The sequence below is a fragment of the Apteryx mantelli genome, chromosome 1 (assembly GCF_036417845.1).
Source record: "Apteryx mantelli isolate bAptMan1 chromosome 1, bAptMan1.hap1, whole genome shotgun sequence".
NCBI lineage: Eukaryota > Metazoa > Chordata > Aves > Apterygiformes > Apterygidae > Apteryx > Apteryx mantelli.
Genome location: NC_089978.1, coordinates 95,755,284 through 95,774,989, shown reverse-complemented (window position 1 = coordinate 95,774,989; position 19,706 = coordinate 95,755,284). Strand labels below are relative to the sequence as shown.

General features: G+C 35.3%; 1 protein-coding gene across 1 annotated transcript in view; it reads left to right on the top strand.

Annotated features, from left to right (window-relative positions):
- The window catches only part of RPGR (retinitis pigmentosa GTPase regulator), a 68,173-nt gene that overhangs the window by 25,597 nt on the left and 22,870 nt on the right, over positions 1-19,706 (top strand). The window contains exons 8-14 of the mRNA XM_067289753.1: positions 7,787-7,942; positions 8,484-8,608; positions 9,658-9,843; positions 10,747-10,909; positions 12,233-12,339; positions 14,938-15,003; positions 16,027-18,359. Of these exons, the coding sequence (XP_067145854.1) occupies positions 7,787-7,942; positions 8,484-8,608; positions 9,658-9,843; positions 10,747-10,909; positions 12,233-12,339; positions 14,938-15,003; positions 16,027-18,359 (3,136 nt within the window). The remainder of the gene's footprint in view (positions 1-7,786; positions 7,943-8,483; positions 8,609-9,657; positions 9,844-10,746; positions 10,910-12,232; positions 12,340-14,937; positions 15,004-16,026; positions 18,360-19,706) is intronic.

Sequence of the window (19,706 nt, the reverse complement as noted above, 5' to 3'; positions counted from 1 at the left end):
CCATCTGACATCAGAATGCCTAAGTGTTTAATTCCTTTTTGGCTTTACTTGTCACTATAACAATTCAGACAGCTAAAAATTTTAGCAGTAATAAGAGGGAAAATCAAAGGCTTTAATAATTGGCTGTAATACAGAATTTGTGGTACAACAGAAAAAGAACTTTGGAAAGAATGGGGAAATAAGGTAGAACCTTATTAGATATGTTGAAAGTTTTCAAGAGTCTGGGCCTCATGAAAATACAACCTGAACCAGTTCAAGAATTGAGACACTCGTAGAAACATTCATTGTTACCTTCATAGTTTTAGAAGTATGAATGAAGGAATCTAAAGAGCCTGCAAATTACAGATCAATCACTGTAACTTCACTAGCTGAAAAAATGTTGAGACAATTAAATAGCCTGTTGATAAGCAACTGAAAGATAACACAGACAAAAGCAAATAATATAAGACCAATCTAATTTCCTTCTGTCAAAAGGTAACAGTCACTAGATTTCATTTTCTTTGATTTTCATGAAACTTTTGAATAGTGTTGACAGGAATTCTGTGGAAACAAATATGGCACTATAGGCAATTACAAATTGCAAACAATAGCCATATAATGCTGTTCTAATAGCATCATAGGTATGTAAAAAAAGTTTTGTATGTAAAAACACTATGAGAGCTTTCCACTGTGTTGAACACTGTTAAAGGTTTCGCTGGAACATCATGTACAGTTTGGCCATCAAATTTTATAAAAGCCATAAAATTATTCTGGAGTGTCAGATCAGAACAACAAGAAAACATAACTGGAAAACATAATTGTGAGGAAAGATCAAAAAAAGGGGGAGTGGGGATTGGTTAGTCTAAAAAGGGGAAAGCTAAGGAAAGACATGGCACCAGTCTTCAAGTGCATAGAAGGTTGCTTCTCGGAGGAGGGTAGTAAGCTGTTCTCTTTGTGAGATGTCAGAGTAGAACTTCAGTTGCAGCAAGGGTTGTTTAAGTTGGATATTAAATAAAATTTTCTCACTGAAAGGATAGCCACATTTAAAAATGGGCTGTATAGAGAGTTTGTGGCTATTCAATGACTGCGGTATCTCTATGATCGAGGAAGAGATGATAGTGTAGGACCCAGGGAAATCTAGAGCAGCCAGCCTGCCTTCTCTTTCCAGAAAGCAAGTTGTTTTTTTCTGTAATCTGATGGCATAGTTCTTACCATGGTTCTGCTACAGCCTTTCTCATAAATGTTAATCTAATTAAATGTCTTATATTATGTATCTTATACAATTCCTGTGAGCTTCTGGGAGCTCCAGTAATTTAAACAGAAAACTCTTTCCTTCTTTCCCAGCTTTCCTGACCATCTTGCTGGAGTCACCATCTGCTCATCAAAATCTGTTTTCATTGGACTAAATAATTGTAAAATACTGTAAAGGAAGAAAAGGGAGTTTGACTTGGCCCATAGATGATTTCCAAAATATCATCTTTGGCTTGTAATGAATTCTGCAACTGTATAGCATTCCTGTAATTATCTCCTTTCCTAACCCAAAATGCAAGAGCTGTATAAATCACTCCTTAAATCTGTATTTTTAAAATGTTAAATAGTCATCTGTTGTTAATCTGGTGGAGTGCCTTTAGGTTATGTAACAAAAATTTCTAAAATACAAAATGAAAATCTGATTGAGATGAATTGCAAGTAATTGATGTGGTATTGCACTGCAAGCCACTGGAGAGAATAAAGGCTGAAGTGATGTGGTAGAAAAGGTTATAGGTAATGACTAGTCGAGCTGCAAGATTGTGGGTGAGTTAAAACTCTTTTGGGAGATGTATGAAGAGGAAATAACAGTAGCCAATCCAGGAAATAATGCAAATATTTGTCTACATTTCAAAGCCTTTGTCTCTATTCTTCCACCAACATACAGTCTCACCCTAGCAGTATTTTATGTCATAAAATGAATTTCTCTATATGAAATCAGATTATCATTATTAGGAAAAAATTACCATAAATTTGGGGCCAGCAAATGTATAAATCCTAGCAATATTTTATGGGTCATAAAGTAAAGTTCTGCACAAAGAATTAGATTATCATTATTGATTATTATTTTAACCATAAATCTAAAACCAACCAATAGAGACTTTGTTTTAATGGTATTTGGTGTAATAAAATTACATTACACCAAATGACTGTTACAGAGATTTAGTTGGAAGATGTAGACTCAGATGACATCAGCGTTATAGTGAAGTCTCTGGAGGCAGAAGCTAGAAGTAGAACCCAGAGGCACAGTATAAAAACTGAAAAACAAATATAGTGAAGAAAATGTCATAGTAAGCAAAATCTTTTACTATATAAGATTTACTTGACTATGGAAATAGATTTTGTAATAGAAGACAAATAAGATAGAGGTTTAGTGCTGGGTTAGCTGGCAGTCCAGTGCCAGAAGATCCAGTTGAGCCAAGAGAAGAGGAGAGCAGTATCCTCTGACAAATGCATTTCCTGAAGATTGATAATTGTTGTGATAAGACTGAAAGTTCAGACAGATTTTTTTAAATATAATTCAACTATTATTAAATTGGCTACGACTATGAACTAGTGGTTCTTCAGACACTTTGAAGAAGAGTAGGGAATGAAGGAAATACTGTCTCAAGTGAAAGATGCTTTGTCAGGAGTGTTAACATACAGAAATTCTTCTGACTCGTACAGTATTTACTGTTTAAATATTTGGAAGAAGTAGATTAGGACACTGTAATCATATAAAAAGTGAGTGTAGCATATATGCATTATAGGCTTTGCACCAGAAACTTAACTTGGAATCAATATGGAAGTATATATTGCATCCTCAGATGAAGTAGCATGACCACAAGTTCAGAATTTTGATAAGGGATATAGCTTCAAAGGGGGTCAAAAACATTTATACCTTTATTAAGTTCAGTCTCCTAAATTAAGAAACTATACAATAGTTGAATAAATTCTGAATTTTATGTTTCAACTTATGTGGAAAAAGGGCACTGCTTAGCTTTAGTAACACAGTATCTATTGATACAGTTTTCATCTTTTCAGGGTCTTTCCAGTTTTCTGGAGAATGTCATCTCAGTCCTAAAAAATACTAAGTGAATTTCTAGCTATTGTATATTCCCCTGTTTCGTCTGTCTGATTTAATGTAGGAATAGGATAGGACACAATGTCATATGGAGAAACTGCTGTGCATCCTGGCTCCTTTCTTGCCATCAGTTCTATTTAGGACTTATCAAATTAGAAGAAAGCGTAATTCAGTTATCTTGCTGAATATGAGACAAATTTCTTCCTGACTCTCATACATGATTAGTCCATTCCAAAGCACTTCATTTTATTTCTTTTTATGGCTGATATCTATTCTGTTTGCAATTTTATATGCTAAGAAACATCAAAATACTGTTTGAAATCTCTAAAGCAGTGTATCAGAGTGAATGGTAGGCAGTATGCATTAAAGTAATGCATTTTTTGATCTGAAACTCCAAAATGGGAAAACCTTAAATTTTTTTCCAGAGAACAGAAAATTGAGCTATTGAGAACAATGACAAGGAAAAAACTACTTTTTAAGGATAGAAATTTTGAATATAGTATTAGAAACTATCTTCTTTAAAAATCTTATTGTTACTTTTGCCTTTAATATTTTACAGTTGTTCTAGAAAATAAACAAAATAACACAGTTAAAAATTTAATTGCCACGAAAGTTTTCTCTCACTGTAGCAGCACAAACTATCCATTTCGTGACAGTTTATCAGCTCATCCAAGAAGGTCATATCCTCATCCCAGATGATTTCTCTCGCTCAGAAACTAAAATGACACGCGTCCACTACCCAAGATTCTTGCAAACGCTTTCTACTGAAAATGAAAGCTCTTGGTATGATCACTTTCAAAAGAAATATAAGAAAGCAGCAATCCCAACTTCTGTATTTTTTCAATAAGCTTTTAAAAAGTCAAATAAAAACTACTTCTGAATCGAGAAGTTTGGAAGAGCAGAAACAGATGTTTGGGAGTGGCCTTAATATCTTCCATTTTTTCAGATAAGGACAGATCGTCTGGAAATAATCCTCTCTGTAAAAGGATATATTACCTCCTTTTATTCTCTGAAGGGAGGGAAGGTGAAGATACTTCTTCAAAGGAAAAAGTGAAGCAGTCCTTGGAGAATAGATAGCTTGACATCATATATAATATAGAACATTAGTGCATTAGTGTGTAAAATTTTGGATTTTTCATCTTCTGTCTCAAGGTTTTTTAAAAAGAAAAGAAAGTCAAGATATCATTTTGAAAGAGAATGAGAAGGATGAAAAACCTCTACCTGTTCATGACAGAACTAAGAGACTGTTGAAACCATGTAGGATTATCTATATTTATCAAACTATTCCTTAAGTCTGTATACTATTTGTACTGAAATCCCCAAATTCAATTTACTGGCTCTGGTAAAACTGAGTATTGTGTAGACAGCTGATTTTTTAAAGTAATATTTTTCAGTATAAGCTGTTTAAAAATAAAACTAGAATAAGAGTGAATAGCTCATTGACATAATGATAACAACGTAGTTCAAGGGGAATAAAGCTATATGGAGAGCTTTTAGAATATGTGTGTTTCTGTTATTCTTCTGGGGATTTTTAACTTTGCATACAGTTTTAAATAGGTGGGAAGGAATGTGTGGCTCTTACAAAGACTCTTGGAACTCCCTCAGTTCCTTCACCATCCTTCACCATAATATGGGTGTCATTGAGATTAAAGAGCAGCTATGTACTCCAGAAGATGCATGCAAACATGGAAGATGTCCTTTTGAACTCAGTTACTGGGAAATATCCCTGTTCTTCCAAAAAAGAAAATACAGGAAGTGAAGTAAAAGCATTCCCAACACTTTAAGTGCAGGAGATCATTTGGAACAGGGAAGCCAGTGGTTTCTGTGCAGGCTTTGAAACCACTTCTCTTCATCCTTCAGGCCCCCTTCTCATGGGAGGCTTCTGGGAGACAGCAGTCCCTTCCTCGGGGCGAGACAGGAATTCTGTTGTGCTTCCTCTGGGTGCTGTTAATGGGCTGTGCCTTCCTCATGGTTTGCTAGCACCACTGGAGGCAGTGCGACGCACTGCTCTGGCAGTATGTCTTTCCTCTCCCCTTGTACCACTCTGGTGCTGTTTTGACCATCCCACAGGAAACTAATGCAGCAAAAATCCCCAAACCTGGTCTACTGAGCTAAGTAGCCAGTAGCCAGGTGGACAGCAGAGACAGTGCAAGTGGGGACAAAAGAAAGGGGGAGTGAGATCTGCCCTTCTGGTGGCACTGTGTCTCATCTGCATCATCTAACCATATCATTACTGGGACTGAGTACAGTAAGAAGAAGAAAACAGTGGCGCTGTATCCCCTTTTGGATTTGTGTGGTCAGCAAATTCATTTGCAAATTCACATTCAGAATGATAGAGTTCACCTCTAACATTTTATCACCAGGTCTATGAGATTGTTTTGCCGTAGACTTCTGTCTCCATGTAGTTATAAAGATAGCTTGGAAGAAATACCTCATTTCTGCTAAATGGGATTATCACTGAGGTTTGGCCTCACTTCTGCACTGGGTCCTGAATAAATGTTCTCTCAGAGAGGTAAATCATTTAAAGCTGCAGGATTTTTGTCTTCCTGTACCTTGATAACCAACTAATAAGCAGATTTTAGGAGAAGCAAAATTCAGGTCCCCCTGGTCTCCAGGGGAAGTGGAAAATTTCATTCTTCATATAAAGGCACTCCAAACTGTTTTTAGATTGGTCTGTTCTCCCCCAGAAAATAGGTTCCTGTACTTCAAGTTTGCATCTGGGAATATCTTCCTCTAAACATGAAAGCCTCAACCTAGGATTAAAGATAATATGAAAAAAACTCCAACTTCACTCAAAATAATTACATTAATCAGATAAAGCTATATAATTTGAAAATGATATGATCTGCCTGTCTCCAAAGAAATATTAAGACAAATGCAGTATTTTAAAATAGAATTTATGGAATCAGCCATCCTGAGAAATCCATTTACTAAAATGAAGATGAAACTTCCTCAGTTCACTTAGAGAAAATTTCTGTCTTTCAGGAGTAGTTTCTTGATTCTTATCCAGAAAGTACAAATAACAGAAAAATTCTTACTCCTTGTTTTACTTTAAAAAGAGACTTCCTTCTAAGGTGTTGCTTTCTTGCACTGAAATTTCCAGTAGAGGGAGGTTTACTATTAAATTTAGTAGAAAAATGGCTTTACAAAATATTTTGCACCTTCAGTCTAAAAAAGTTTGAGACCATTGTTTTTTTCCAGTGAGAATTCATGACATCTTAATATGGAACAATTTTAAAAGGGGTGGAAAGGGCAAACTGTTTCCTAGATAGAGAATTTTTCCATATTTAGTGTTTACTAATTTTGGAATGTTTATTTCAACCCGGTTCCTTTGTAAATCTGAAAGTTCAATATAAATTTGTAAGTGTACTATGGTAGCAATATGAAAAGTGGTCGATTGTCTGCTTTGCTCTTTCTCTGACAGAAGCAAAAGATTAGTTTGGGAGAGTGGTAACCTAATTTGTTTTTATTATTTCTTCACTTTGTGGCTGCTCTAAGAATAACAGCAAAAGGATATTTGGTTACACAATATAAACTAGTTTTGTGGCACTGAAGCATACTTCGCTGTTCCAGTGACCTCATTTTCTGAGCAAGAATAAGTGCTCAAAAAGCAAAGATCCTCCTTTGTTTGTCATTCGGTACATTCAGCTGTGGAAGCTCATTCCTCTCTTGCTCCTGAAGATGGTGACATTTTTGAGCTGATGGTATCTGTATGGCAGGAGTGGACAGGCTCTGCCCCCTCTTCATGATAGTGATGTAATGATGTATTGCTTCTGAGTCTCAGTTACTTTGGCTTGGGGCAGAATATTTTTTTATCCTTCCCAATCTTTCACAGATTTTCACAGCTTTTTGCAACTGTTTATTAGTATTTCTCTTGCTTTTCTGTTGTTGCCTTCTGGCAAAAAATAGCGGGGGGGGGGGAATAAAATTCTAGGAAAAGTCTCCTCTTCCCAAAAATAATTAGTCTTTGAATTTCCCTTTTTGAGCATGACCTCATCAAGATTTCCAAGCTTCACAGTCTTCCCCGGTTGTGATGGAGTGCCAGGGATGGACACACCAAGAATCTTTATTGCCTTGGAGAACCTCACATTCTTTTTCCTGGCACAGACAGTCTGTTAAATGAACAAAATGTACAGTGTGGAAAAATGATTATTCTCTCACAAGATAACACAATTATAGTGTTGTGTTGAAGGCAGGGTTGACTTGGTAGCCAAAAGGAATACTGAAACCTGTTCTGCTGTTGTTCCAGTATTTTCTTCCACACAAATTAGTAGATTAGTTCTAGTTTAAAGAGGTTTAGTCTGTTAAATTTTGGGTCATGCAGCATACGTGTTGTAGGTAACAAGAAGCTAAGATGAGACTATCGTATTTGAAAATGCACATATATGTCAACATTGTGGTCTTGAATTAGCTGCAGTAAACTCCCATAAATTTTTGTTAGCTGATGTTATGTGTACATGTGATCAGTAGATCATTTTGCAGTTATGCTATATATTAGAAAATATATTGCATAGTCAACCATTCAAAATTATTTTCTGTATATATTTAATTTACTGCTTCACTGCTGGTTTCTTTTCATTTTCTTCTGTCGGTATTAATTGATAAAGCATTGCTTTTTTGATGCCAGTGTCATTTAACTTTCATTTTGTTAATAGAAAGCAGATTATAATATATATGGCAGCATATTTGTTGTTAACTTCTCCTGTACATTTTCAGAGACAGATGTATATACTTTTGGACTTGGACAGTATGGGCAACTGGGACATGGTACTTTTATTTTTGAAACTTCCATACCAAAGTCTGTGGAACACTTGAGGAGGCATAAAATATGTAACATTGCATGTGGGGAAAATCATACTGCTGTAATAGCAGGTACGTAAGTGAAAAATTCTGAAATGCACTTCTAGTGACTCTCCTTTGCACTGAATAAGCTTTCTGTACAAAATGAGTAGTAGAAAAAGAAGGTACACACAGACTTACTATTGCTAAAGGTTGAGTGGCCAAAGCTATGTGGGAGTTAGTGAAAAAGCCAGATTGGATATTAGGAATTTCTGATTCACAGCCATGTGTAGTTCTGTACAAATTATCTCCTGGGGAACTGCAACCTCATAGTCATGCCTTGCAAACAAGTATTCTTGTTTATAAACCTTTGTTTCACTATACAATTTCTATTTTATCATTTTGGGTTTTTTTTCAAATTGTCTAGACTAACTCTACTCTAAGACAGTATTTTGTCTGAAAATATACATATTTTTGGATTGTACTCCTCTGTAGAGAGTCTAAAAATAATTATTCAGTTTTTACTTTTGGAAGAGGAATGTTCCTTAACAGTCTGTTGCTTCATTTGTAATGTTTTTTTCATGTTTTTCTATTGAACCTTTGTTATTAATAACATCCTTTTTTCCACATACAGAGAATGGCCTCATGTTTACCTTTGGAGATGGACGACATGGCAAGTTAGGACTTGGAGAAGAGAATTTTGCAAATCAGTTTGAACCCACTCTATGTTCTAACTTTTTGAGGTTCACAGTCCTTTTGGTAAAACTTTTGTTCATGCTTCTCAGACATCAAAATGTTTATATTTTTATGAGACACATTGTTAATGACTGCTGAAATCTCATTATAGAATAATTTTTCCTACAATGTTTAATTAATAGATAACAATAATTGGAAAAAGAAAGGAGCTTATATTTGCTTATCATGCTGCTTATTCAGTTTTGAATGTACTTGGTTTGGGCTGTACATATAGACCACTTTTTAGGATTTTATTCAGTAGTGCCATACTACGATGTTTTGGTCTATAGAGCTGATAGTATCCTATAAAATAAAATACTCATTGCTTTTAGATTGTTGACAGTAAGGGGAAAACTGATATCTGTTCTGAAAACCCCAGAGTGATGTCATTTTAATTTTAATAATTATACAGTGGGATATTTACAAAATCTTAAGAAAATTTAAGCTGTTGCTTTTTTAATCCAAACAGGATGAGAAAAGAGAAATAGTCTTTTCTTTTAAGGGCATTGTTTTAATCTATTTCCTGAGGATGTTTAAGAAAAATATCACAGAATTGCCAGTATCAAAATTACAAACACGACTCAGGATCTGAAACTTTTTAAAAAGTGAAACCTATGGTTTTATGTAATGATACCTTATCTACTGGATGGGTTTAGTACTTTGCATTACTTTTTGTGGGTTTTGTGATAAAATATCTAGGTTTGTGTCACTGTAGCTATCAGTGTTGTTAACATTTGACTTGCATCAAAATGAGCTACAATTCTTTTGAAAATCAGAGGAAATATCTTTGTTTTCTTCTGTACCAATAATTTGTTAAATTTTATTTAAGTATAATGTATTGTATTTAAGTAAGAAAGAATGAACAGAGATTATTAAGCATCAGTAATCGTATTTATGTATTTTTATCTTACTAAAGTCAGTAGCTAGATTTGAAGCAAAATATTTCCCATTTGACATTTTTTGTTTGTTTGTTTTCATTATCATTTAAGTCCCTAGAGATGATTGTAAGAAAATGAGATCCTTGTATTGATACATGCGTTTGAAATAATCAGAACTTTGTTTTTGTGCTGTAGGTCGCTTGTGGTGGTTGTCACATGCTAGTTTTTGCTGCTCCAAGGCCTAAAGGATCTGAAGAAATACTCTTAGAAGATTTATATGAAAACCGTTTGACCGCTACTATCTCTAGAATGAGTGTAGATTCATCAGTAACAAGCACCTTACAACGAACATTATCAGCACGAATGCGACGTCGAGAGAAGGTAAATTCAGAGCTGTTTAGAGTTGCCATAGTTTTTTGCAAGAAACAAAATGACTTTTTAAGCTAAAAGCACAGCACATACCCAGCAGATAAATATCTCTCCTCAAAATACATGTTTAATTTCAATGTGTGAAAAGAAGAAGGGATACCTATCCTGTTGACAAAATTCAGGCAGGGAAAAAATGGTTACTGGTCCGGTTTTACTTGTTTATGACATGTGAAAAAGACTCAGTTTGTTTTTAATTCTAAACTATATAGCCTGTTCCTTTGTGTTTTTAAAAATATCTTAGACATATTTTTAAAAAATGAGAACCTTACTCTTTTTGGTGGTCCCTCTAAGTCCTTGAATAGATTGAGCTAGTTCATAGTTTATAAAATATCAAAGGGGGAAGTTTCACAATCAGCTTTAAATGGTCCTAAGACCATATAGCTACTTAAAACAGTAGTTTCTTCTCCTTTATCTTCATCTACACATTCCCTGTGATTTCCTTGAGCAGCACAGAGATCATCTCACTTACCTGTCTGAAAACTAACTCTACCACAAAAACACAAAAGCTGGATTTTCCTTTATTTTGTAAAAAGGTGGTGATGCTGTGGATTAATTACTTCAATGTTTTTTGAGAAACTGGTATTTTTATTTCAAATAAAAGTCAAAGCTTTTTTCCCCCCTTTGTATATATTTTAAGACTCCATAGGATGATTATTGCGTAGAGACTACATAAAATATCTTGTCATATACCTCTCCACTTTCTAGGACTATAAACAAACAAAATGTGCAAGAAATTTTGTTCATAACATCAACTAAAGGAAAATACCTCTGCTAGGCATGAGAGGTTGCTTGTATTTTAATCTTCTCTTTTTGTCCTCAGAATTTTCTCAATTTTTTTTTGTTAATCTTCTAAAGGAAAGATCACCAGAACAGTTTATTCGAATGGTACAAACCCTGCCTCCACTGGGAGAAAACTTTTTAAAATCTTCATTGCATGTGACTAGCAACACTAGCCCACCCTGCTTTTCTGCAACAAGTCTTCCTAAAGCTAAACCTATGGATTTGGACCATGAAACAGGTAAACTGTCCCTACATTGTGCCGCTGTTTTCTGAGAATTATGTAGTTCGGCTTTGATCATTCATAAATGCTCAGTTTGAACATGAAGCAAAGTTCCAGTTCAGTCTTACTTCATGAGGCTCAGACAGAATACAGACATAAAAGCTGAAAAGTACATAGAAGAAATTGCCTCTAACATCATTCAGTTTTGGAAAAAGTGCTTAAGGGTTTAGAGCAGGGTTGAATGAAAGAAAAGGGACTTATAAATTGTGTAGTTCCTCAAGGGCATACAAATATGACTTCACAAAAATACTGTAAGATAGGTAACCACTTTCTCCATTTTCATAAAGAAAAAAAATTAAAAGAACATGTGGTTAGGAAACTTCTTAAAGACTCTGGAAAGCCTACAAGAGACGTTGGATAAGAAAGAGGTCTGCTAACTCCCACAAGAGCTTTCTTCTTCCCTTGGAAATGCAAAAGTACTGTTGACTCTCCATTATATAAATTAGGATATTCTAGCTAATACAAAAGCCTGGATAACAACGATATTGATACTGGACTGGACTTTTGCAGACAGTCTCTAATGCAGCTGTGTGCTGCATCTGGGTTCCTGGGCATGTTGGATTTCCTGGAAAGAGGAGTGCTGAAGAGTGCAGAATGCACAATGTTTCAGTGTGAAGTGAGCTCAAATTGACTGGACAGTCAAATTCAATTTGAAACTAATTAATTGAGCTAGACTTAAGATGATTATTTATAGTGCTGCTAGCATGTTCATTAGCATTTCTGGTTCCAGGAAAGCAATGCAGTGAAATTTGAATTGCCTTTAAAATCTTCTTAGATCTGAAACCTCAAGTTTTATTCCATATGAAGCTGGTCATATACCTGCTGAGCTTGAGGTGGACCTGAAAATGAGGTAGGTATATTTGTATGATGCTGCATGAAAGCTAATAAACTCACTGCCTTTCCAGATAATGTGCATTATAGATAATAATGACTGCAGCTAATAAAGTGTAATTGGTACAATATTATTGAAAAGATTATCCAAAAGGAGCTTTGTCCCTTGGAATATTTATGCATTGAAAGACTACAAAAATGGTCAGAGATATACAGTGCACAGAGACTAGCTAGATTGTTGAACTACTTCTAATGTTAATGTAAACTGGTGGAAAGGAAGTGAAGTGCTTCTGCTTTGGCTTAGGCTGGGGGAATGAGGAATCTCAGAGCTTCAATCCCATTGCACTAAAATAGAAATAATTGCTTTACTTTATAAGAGTGGGATGTTCTGTTTGCTGTGTATCACTTGTTCCTGTAGTATTTGTTTACTTTCCCTATTTTATCTTAAAGAAAAGAATCATCAGAAAGATAAACTCAGTGAAGGCTCTGCGGAAGAAGATTCAGATGATGAAAATAATCACAGAAACCTTGGAGATACAACTGACATCCTAAATATGGTAATATATTCCACTAATGAATCTATAACTGAATTGTTTTTATACAGGGGAAAAACAAAGCAGCTAAATCATGTTTTAGGTTCTAGTACAGAACTTCTGTCTAGCCCAGAACTTCGTATGTGGTATCAAGAAGTATTGACGTATTGTTAAATGAGCATCTGTTTCGTACCATCATTATCCAATGCTAAAGTTTGTTTTCATTTTCCAAGTAATATTGCAATGTGAGATTGAAGCAGTGCAGTCAGTGTGACCCCTCCCCATGCTTTAGCCCCAGACATCAGAGGAAAATTAGAAGGGGCTGGATACCACATCATGATCCTTGATCTTCCTCTTCTTAATGATTTCCAAGAAGAGAGAGAACTGCAGGAAAAGAAGCAGAGCACCGTCTTTTTCTGTTCCTAGCAGAGTTCTTTTCATGCAGGTGGATTGTATTAAAGGAGAGACCAAGATGCAGATATTTTGATTATTTGGTGATCCTCAAGCAAGTTTCCACATGTTTCTCTTATTTAAAAATTACGTCCACCTTATCACTTTTTCACCTCTCCAAAACATTGTCTTCTCTTGGCAGGCAGGGTATGTCCCAGCCCTAAACCAATGCAGCAGAAAGAGTGTTGTTTTTTTTCCTTCAGTGGGATGTAAACAACTCTTCAACTCACTGTGGACTCAGCTCAGGATATCTTGTCAGTTATGCTGAATGGATGGCATATTTTACAGGAATTGTTACTTTTTTGGGCAACAGTACTTAATAATTTAAAAGTCTGGTTGCCTGTGCATACCATTTATTTAACATTTATAAAATTTGGTCTTAATTTACATAGAGACAAGAAAGAATTGTTTTCAGATATGATACACAAGGCAGCCGTCATTAATTTACTGAGGCATTTGTTTATAATATATTGCACACTTTATGTGCTAGACTTCTTTCCCCTTTTTTGTGTTTGTTCCCGTTATAAAGCAATTTTAAAACACTTATCAGAATGAAATACTTAGTCAATATGAAAAAAGTCTGTGTCAGGCAAACTTATCAAAATGGAAAGAAACATGATTGTTCTTGAATCTGAATGAAAATCTGTTATGGCATATCTCAGTTTTTCTGAACTGTGACATTTACCTTATTGACAAGCTTTTGAGCAGGAAAAGCCTTTAATATCATATTGAAGTTCTAGGGAGTCAGAAACCAGAGCTGTTGGTGCTCACTGTGTTGAAAGAGAATATAGTGGTTAAACCGTAAGCAGTTAACTAACAGCAACAGAGAGCATTATCTTGTCATTTGGAAGATGTGGGAAAGAGCGAACAAAATGTCACTATACTTACCACCCAAACATGTTCATGCCTTGCCTTGCCTTTTACTCTTTTGCTTTATATAGAAGAGATTAAGGAATAAGACCCCAATGAAAATTTCTGCTTTTATGCTTCTTTGAACATGCTCTCCCAATGTTATGGTATCAAACTGGATGTTAAGATGAAGGGTATGTGATAAGGGAGTAAGACATTATATTTGTAGACGAAACTCCACAATGAGTTGGAGGTGGTTCTGGAACATGCTTGTAGGCAGTAAGAGAGGGCAGGGGTTGTCCATGTAGCTCTCAGTTTCTACAGACAGTGTAGATGTTGACATCTAAGTTGGTTACCACTGTCTCCCTTTATAAGCAATAAAAGAAATAATGAAAGTGAAATAGATGAGTTGAATGATCATACAGATTTTTCTCAAACTGACTGGGCAGTGGTATTAAAATGTTCACTTGCCTTATAATAGTATTCTGTAGTAGAACTGGGCTTTGATACTGCTGTGCTTTGTGCTTCTCACATTTCTCAAAAGCAGTGAGAGTTTTCTAGATAATCAAATAGCACCTCTTATTCAGGTTTTCGTTTACTAATAGTGTCATAATGGAAATACCAATTGTCAATTTAAAACAGGATTTACTGTGATTACAGTTTCTGACTATATGGTTTCTTAGCCTTTTCCTGGTCTCGACAGCTCTTCACCACCAGATCTTTTGTCTGGCATTTTCTCAGAAGTCTCTTTCTCAGGAAGCTTGCCAATTCCCTATGCTGGTGATAGTTGGAGAATCAAATTGAGTGGTGGGAGATGGTGCTCTATATTTTTTTCTCTCATTCAGGCCTCCTTTTGCCTCCTCTGCTCAGAGAAGAGCAACTCACTGGCCATATCAATGAACAGTAAGTTTGAAATCAGTAGTTTAACCTCTAGGTCAGGGATTTTAAAAGTGGATTTTTGACCCAGACGTTCATAGCCAAAACAAAGTGATGTGCTAGGTTCCCATCACATTTAGAAATCTAATTTTTAGACAGTCATTCAGCTATCTTCCTTTTGAATGATATTGATGAAGATACACATGAAACTTAGAATGTTATCCTGCAGCTTTTTCTTTGAAATGGTGTGAAGATTTAAGTTACTTCGTGGAAACAGTAGCTTATGTTTAATTTAACTAGCAGTTTATTGGAAAGCATGTGGTTTGAAAAATATTTCAAGGTTCTCCAATGAAAAAGTATTTCAAAGTGTAGCTATCATGTCATCATTATGTAATCCCTCCTTATTAATTATATTTAATGTTTTATTAGACCTCTCATTTTTTGCAGACACATGTGATGGAATTGAATCCCAGTGACCAGTCCTTAAAATTATCACCAATCCAAAAACCAAAGGTACTGTAACTAATTATCCATATGTATACTCATGCTGATGTTTAAAACGTCTATAATTCTTGTATTATCCCTGTTCTTTATTGTTTTGCTGTGAGTTTTTGAAAAGCCTAGCAAATTTAATAGACCTCCTCTTGTTCATATTCTCAATATTAATCCACGAGGTAAAACTCTACGTAGCTGACTGAATTCAGAGAGAATTTGCTTGGGGACATAGAAGTCTACATGTCCAATGTAGTTTGAGATGAGAGTGTACAATGCTTCCCCAGTTTAAGGAACAGGAGACTATAGTATACAATTTGAAATTTATTCTGGTAGCAATATAGTTCTACTGTTCTGTTGATAAGAAAATATTTTAATTGACTCTTGGGACACAATTTAAGTAAAGGTTTTGTTTACCTTTATTTAGTTATCTTTGTTTATTTATCTTTATGTATTTACCTTCTATTCTATTCCATTCTATTTCACTCCTAACATGGTACCTGCTTTTCAGTACTTTGCTATATTTCATTATCATTTCATTTTATATTTAAAAAATGATTCTGCTGAATTTGTTCAATAAGTGCAAAATTTAAAGCAGAAAGACAACAGATTTTTAAGCATATTGTAAAAAGCATAACACTGAGTGCATCAGAAGAAGGTTTCCCTAGGGAAAAGATGGAGGAAGGTTTAAGATTTCCTTCTTTCCTTCTGTTAGCACTGCCTCACACATTGCATGTGCTGTAGCTTATGGGATGTGACAGTGGCTGCATAGTTCTTCTCCCATTCACATTGAGTGCTTGGACTGTGGAAAAGGAATAGTACCTTTACTATAAACAGAAATTTCATTTTTCTAATACATGCACTTTTAAACTCATTTCATTAGAAAGATTCCACCTTTTGTGCCACCTTTTAGTTCCATCACAGAAATTGTTTCTTTTCTTGTTCAGATGTTTATATAGTCTTTTTCTTTTGCTGTCATTTAAGTTGTCCTTAATGTTTTCCTTCTTTTTTTTTTTTTAATTTTCTGCTTCTCATGTGGAATAGAAGAACAATAAAAATATGAAACTGAAAAGAGATGGTAAGGGTGGGATGAAAAGCATTGATTTTAATTTCATGCAGGAGGGTTCAAAATTAGACTCTGTTTCTATACAAAAGCAGTCTTCACTTTCAGAGTCATTGGGACAATATGTAGACTTAGAAAAAAGTAGTGCCTTTGTAGGGAAGCCTATGACTGACAAAAAAACCTTGAAAGGTAAATATGAGCAGGCACAAAGCGTTGGTACTTTGAAAAGCGTTTTTCAACAAATTGTTAGGGACAAATGCAAACTAGTGAAAAGGAAAAAAGAATATTCAGAAAATCCTGAATCTGTCAAACAGGAAATAACTTATGATCTTTCCAGTGAAAAACAAATTCTGACTGAAAAAACAAATTCTTCCTATAAAAAGCCAAAAGTTGTTAAATCTAAGCAATCCCTTAAAACAGATGTACTTCCTTCTGCGTGCAGTGATCAGCCCCAGACTTGTTTAGTTGTACAAAAATACAATCTTGTTAAAAAGCAAGGAAGTAAAGAAGCAGTAGAACGTGAAAACAAAACAAAGGATGGAATTGAAAAAGCTGATAAATATGAAAGAATATCTGTCAGAGAGGAAGAAAGTAATGAAGAACAGAGGGAGTTTAAAAAAAAGGATCAATTTTTGAAACAAGTAGCTGTAACTATGTCATCATCTTCAAGTGAGGAAAGCAGTAATGAACTTGCAAAATACATGCTTAAGAGTAGGGAAAAAAAAGAGGACTACTATGAAGGCAAGGATACCCAGAAGGCAACAAAAGCAGTGGAAAATGTGAAAGATTTGGATGTGCAAGAAGAAGATAGTGAGACTGAAGAGAAGCAAACTACAAATAATGAAAAAGAATATGTAGAAGAGACTGATATAAAAAGTCTGAATGAGGAAGAAACAAACTCTGAAGATAAATCTGTTGAAGGCAGACAGGTAGAAGTTAAAAATGAAGAGGAATCTAACCAAGAGCAAGAGAGTGAAGACAGTGAAAAGACTGAAAGTGAAAAAGAAAAACTGGATGAAAAAGTTGACAGTGAAGTTGAATTAGGGGAGGAAGAAGAAGAGAGTGAGGTCAAAAAAAGTACAGACAGAGACTTTTCAGAAGAAAGAGATGAAGATGAAAAGGAAAAAGATAGTGGAGAAGAAAATGAAAGAGATGAATCACAGGTTGAAAGAGACAGTGAGAATGAGGATGCAGAAGAGGTGGAAGAGAATCATCAAGAAGGATATGGCAATGAGCAGGGAGATGAGGAAGGTAGGTTTATAGAGGAAGAAGAAATACTGAATGAGGGACAAGAGGATATTGAGAAGGAGGAGTATGCAGAAGAGGAACAAATGGAAAAAGAAAAAGAGGAACAGGTTAAAAGTGAAGGAAGGGATGAAAGTGAGGAAGAAAGAGAAGACAGAGAGATGGAGGAAGAAAAAGAGTCAGAGGCAGAGCAGGAGGGAGAAGATGAGAAGGAAAATGAAGAAAGGGAAGAAAGAGAGGATGAAGGAGACAAAGAGGTTGAAGAGGAAGAGTTAGAGGAAGTATTGGCAGGGATGGAAGAAGAGATATCGGAAGAGGAACAGGAAGAGGAAGATGCAAATGAAACTAAAGAGGAGGTGCAGAAGGATGGAATAGAAGAGGAAGAAGAGGAAGATAGGGAGGATGAAGTGGAAGAGGAAGGAGAAGAAGAGGAGGAGGAGGACGGAGAGGAAGCAATAGAGGTAGAAACAGAAGAGGCGGAGGGGGAAGGAGAAGATGAAAACAGGGAAGAAGAGAAAGGGGAAAAGGAAGAAGGAAAAGAGGGAAAAGAGAAAGAAGAAGAGGGAGAAGGGGAGGAAGCAGAAGCAGAAGAGGAAGTGGAGGAAGAAGGGGAAGAGGGAGTGGAGGAAGAAGGGGAAGAGGGAGAAGAAGAAGGGGAAGAGGGAGTGGAGGAAGAAGGGGAAGAGGGAGAAGAAGAAGAGGAAGAGGGAGAGGAGGAAGAAGAGGAGGAAGAAGAAGGAGAAGAGGGAGAGGAGGAAGAGGGAGAGGAAGAAGAAGAAGAGGAAAAAGAAGAGGAGGAAGAAGAGGAAAAGGGAGAGGAGGAAGAAGAGGAAAAGGGAGAGGAGGAAGAAGGGGAGGAGGACGAAAAAACAAAACATAAAAAAAAGGTTGATAGCAATAAGCTTCCACAAAAGAAAAGCAAAAACAGCAGGAAGCCAAAGAAGACAGAAAGTACTGCTGTACCAAACAGCTCTAAACAAAAAATGAAATCCAAACACTGTGTAGCAAATGGAGTACATAATTCACAGCAATTTTGGAACAATGTGTTACCTCATTATTTAACACTGAAGTAGCAGAGTCTACTGGAGATGCATTTTAAGCATCAGCATCAGAATGCTTTAGAACTGTTTTAGATTGATTTTTATTACTTGAAAAATTATTTTAAAATGTAGTCAAAATATATTACTTGCTTTAAGTGCAAATTTCTTGAAAAGGACTGGAGAAAATATTTAGATTTGGGAAGCTTTTATGAGATAAAAAATGATATAAAATGTTGATACAGTCATTTATACAGTCATCTTTATCATATACAACACTGTTACAGATTAAAAATAATTGCTGAGGTAAAACATGTTTGCCTCTAATTAAATTATAATTTCATGCTGACAACATAAAATGTGCATTGTAACAGTGTAATCTTCTTTGCCTTTGAATCAAATTTCTTAAGGTAATACATCAGTTTTGGTTGCAGTATAACTAACTTGTTAATGATGTGTCTCATCTGAAAGGAGTATCAGTAAATCATGAAAAATACATATTTTAAAATTTGGTATCACTCCATATTCTTTCCTCCCACTTTTCCACTGTTCATATATAAGATAAGATGTTTGTTTGAGTATTCAGAGTAAATTAAAGAAAGGACAAGTTGCCAAATTTACGTGGGTCAGTAGATGGGAGGTAAATGTAAATGTAGGCATTGGTTAATTGGGGTTTGGGCTTTTTCAAAGGCCTTGAGGTAGACTTCTTGTTTTAGTGTCAGCACACAATTATGTGCAAAAAAGATGAACACGTCTCTCAGAATCTGTGCTAGATTGCATTACAGTCAGAATCCACTTAGTGATAATTTTTGACTATTACATTTGGTTCTTAGACATAATTAATTTAAGAGCTTAAAATATACACCAATAAAACATTATTTACTTGTGTATATTCTGCAATACAGAAGAGATTCAGTATTTGCCCATGGAAGGCTGTTACATGCATCTTTCTTTAGTCATCTGTCTCTAAGGCTGCCAAGGAGGGGAATATATTTTGCTGCTGCGTGAAGTATATATGTGTTTTCGGGATCAGGGCCTCAGCTTCTCCTCGTGGGAGGAGATTGGTGTCTTTCATTCCTAAAAGTCACATCAGTGATCTCCAGGAAGAAGATAATGTAGTAAACCAAGAAGCTAGATGAAGTAGAAGAGTAACTGGCATGAAAGTCTAAACTTTTTGAAAAAGAGTGTTTAATATTTCTGTTTCCTTAAAATATATAAAAAATGAAGTTATTTTCTTAATAGAAACAAATCTTGCAAATTGTTTTTAATATGAATTTGTGACTTTTAAAGATACTGCATTACTGCTATAGTGGTTGAACTGACAAAAGAAGGGATATGGACTCTTTTGTCATTCATCATTATTATTTTAATACTGTGCT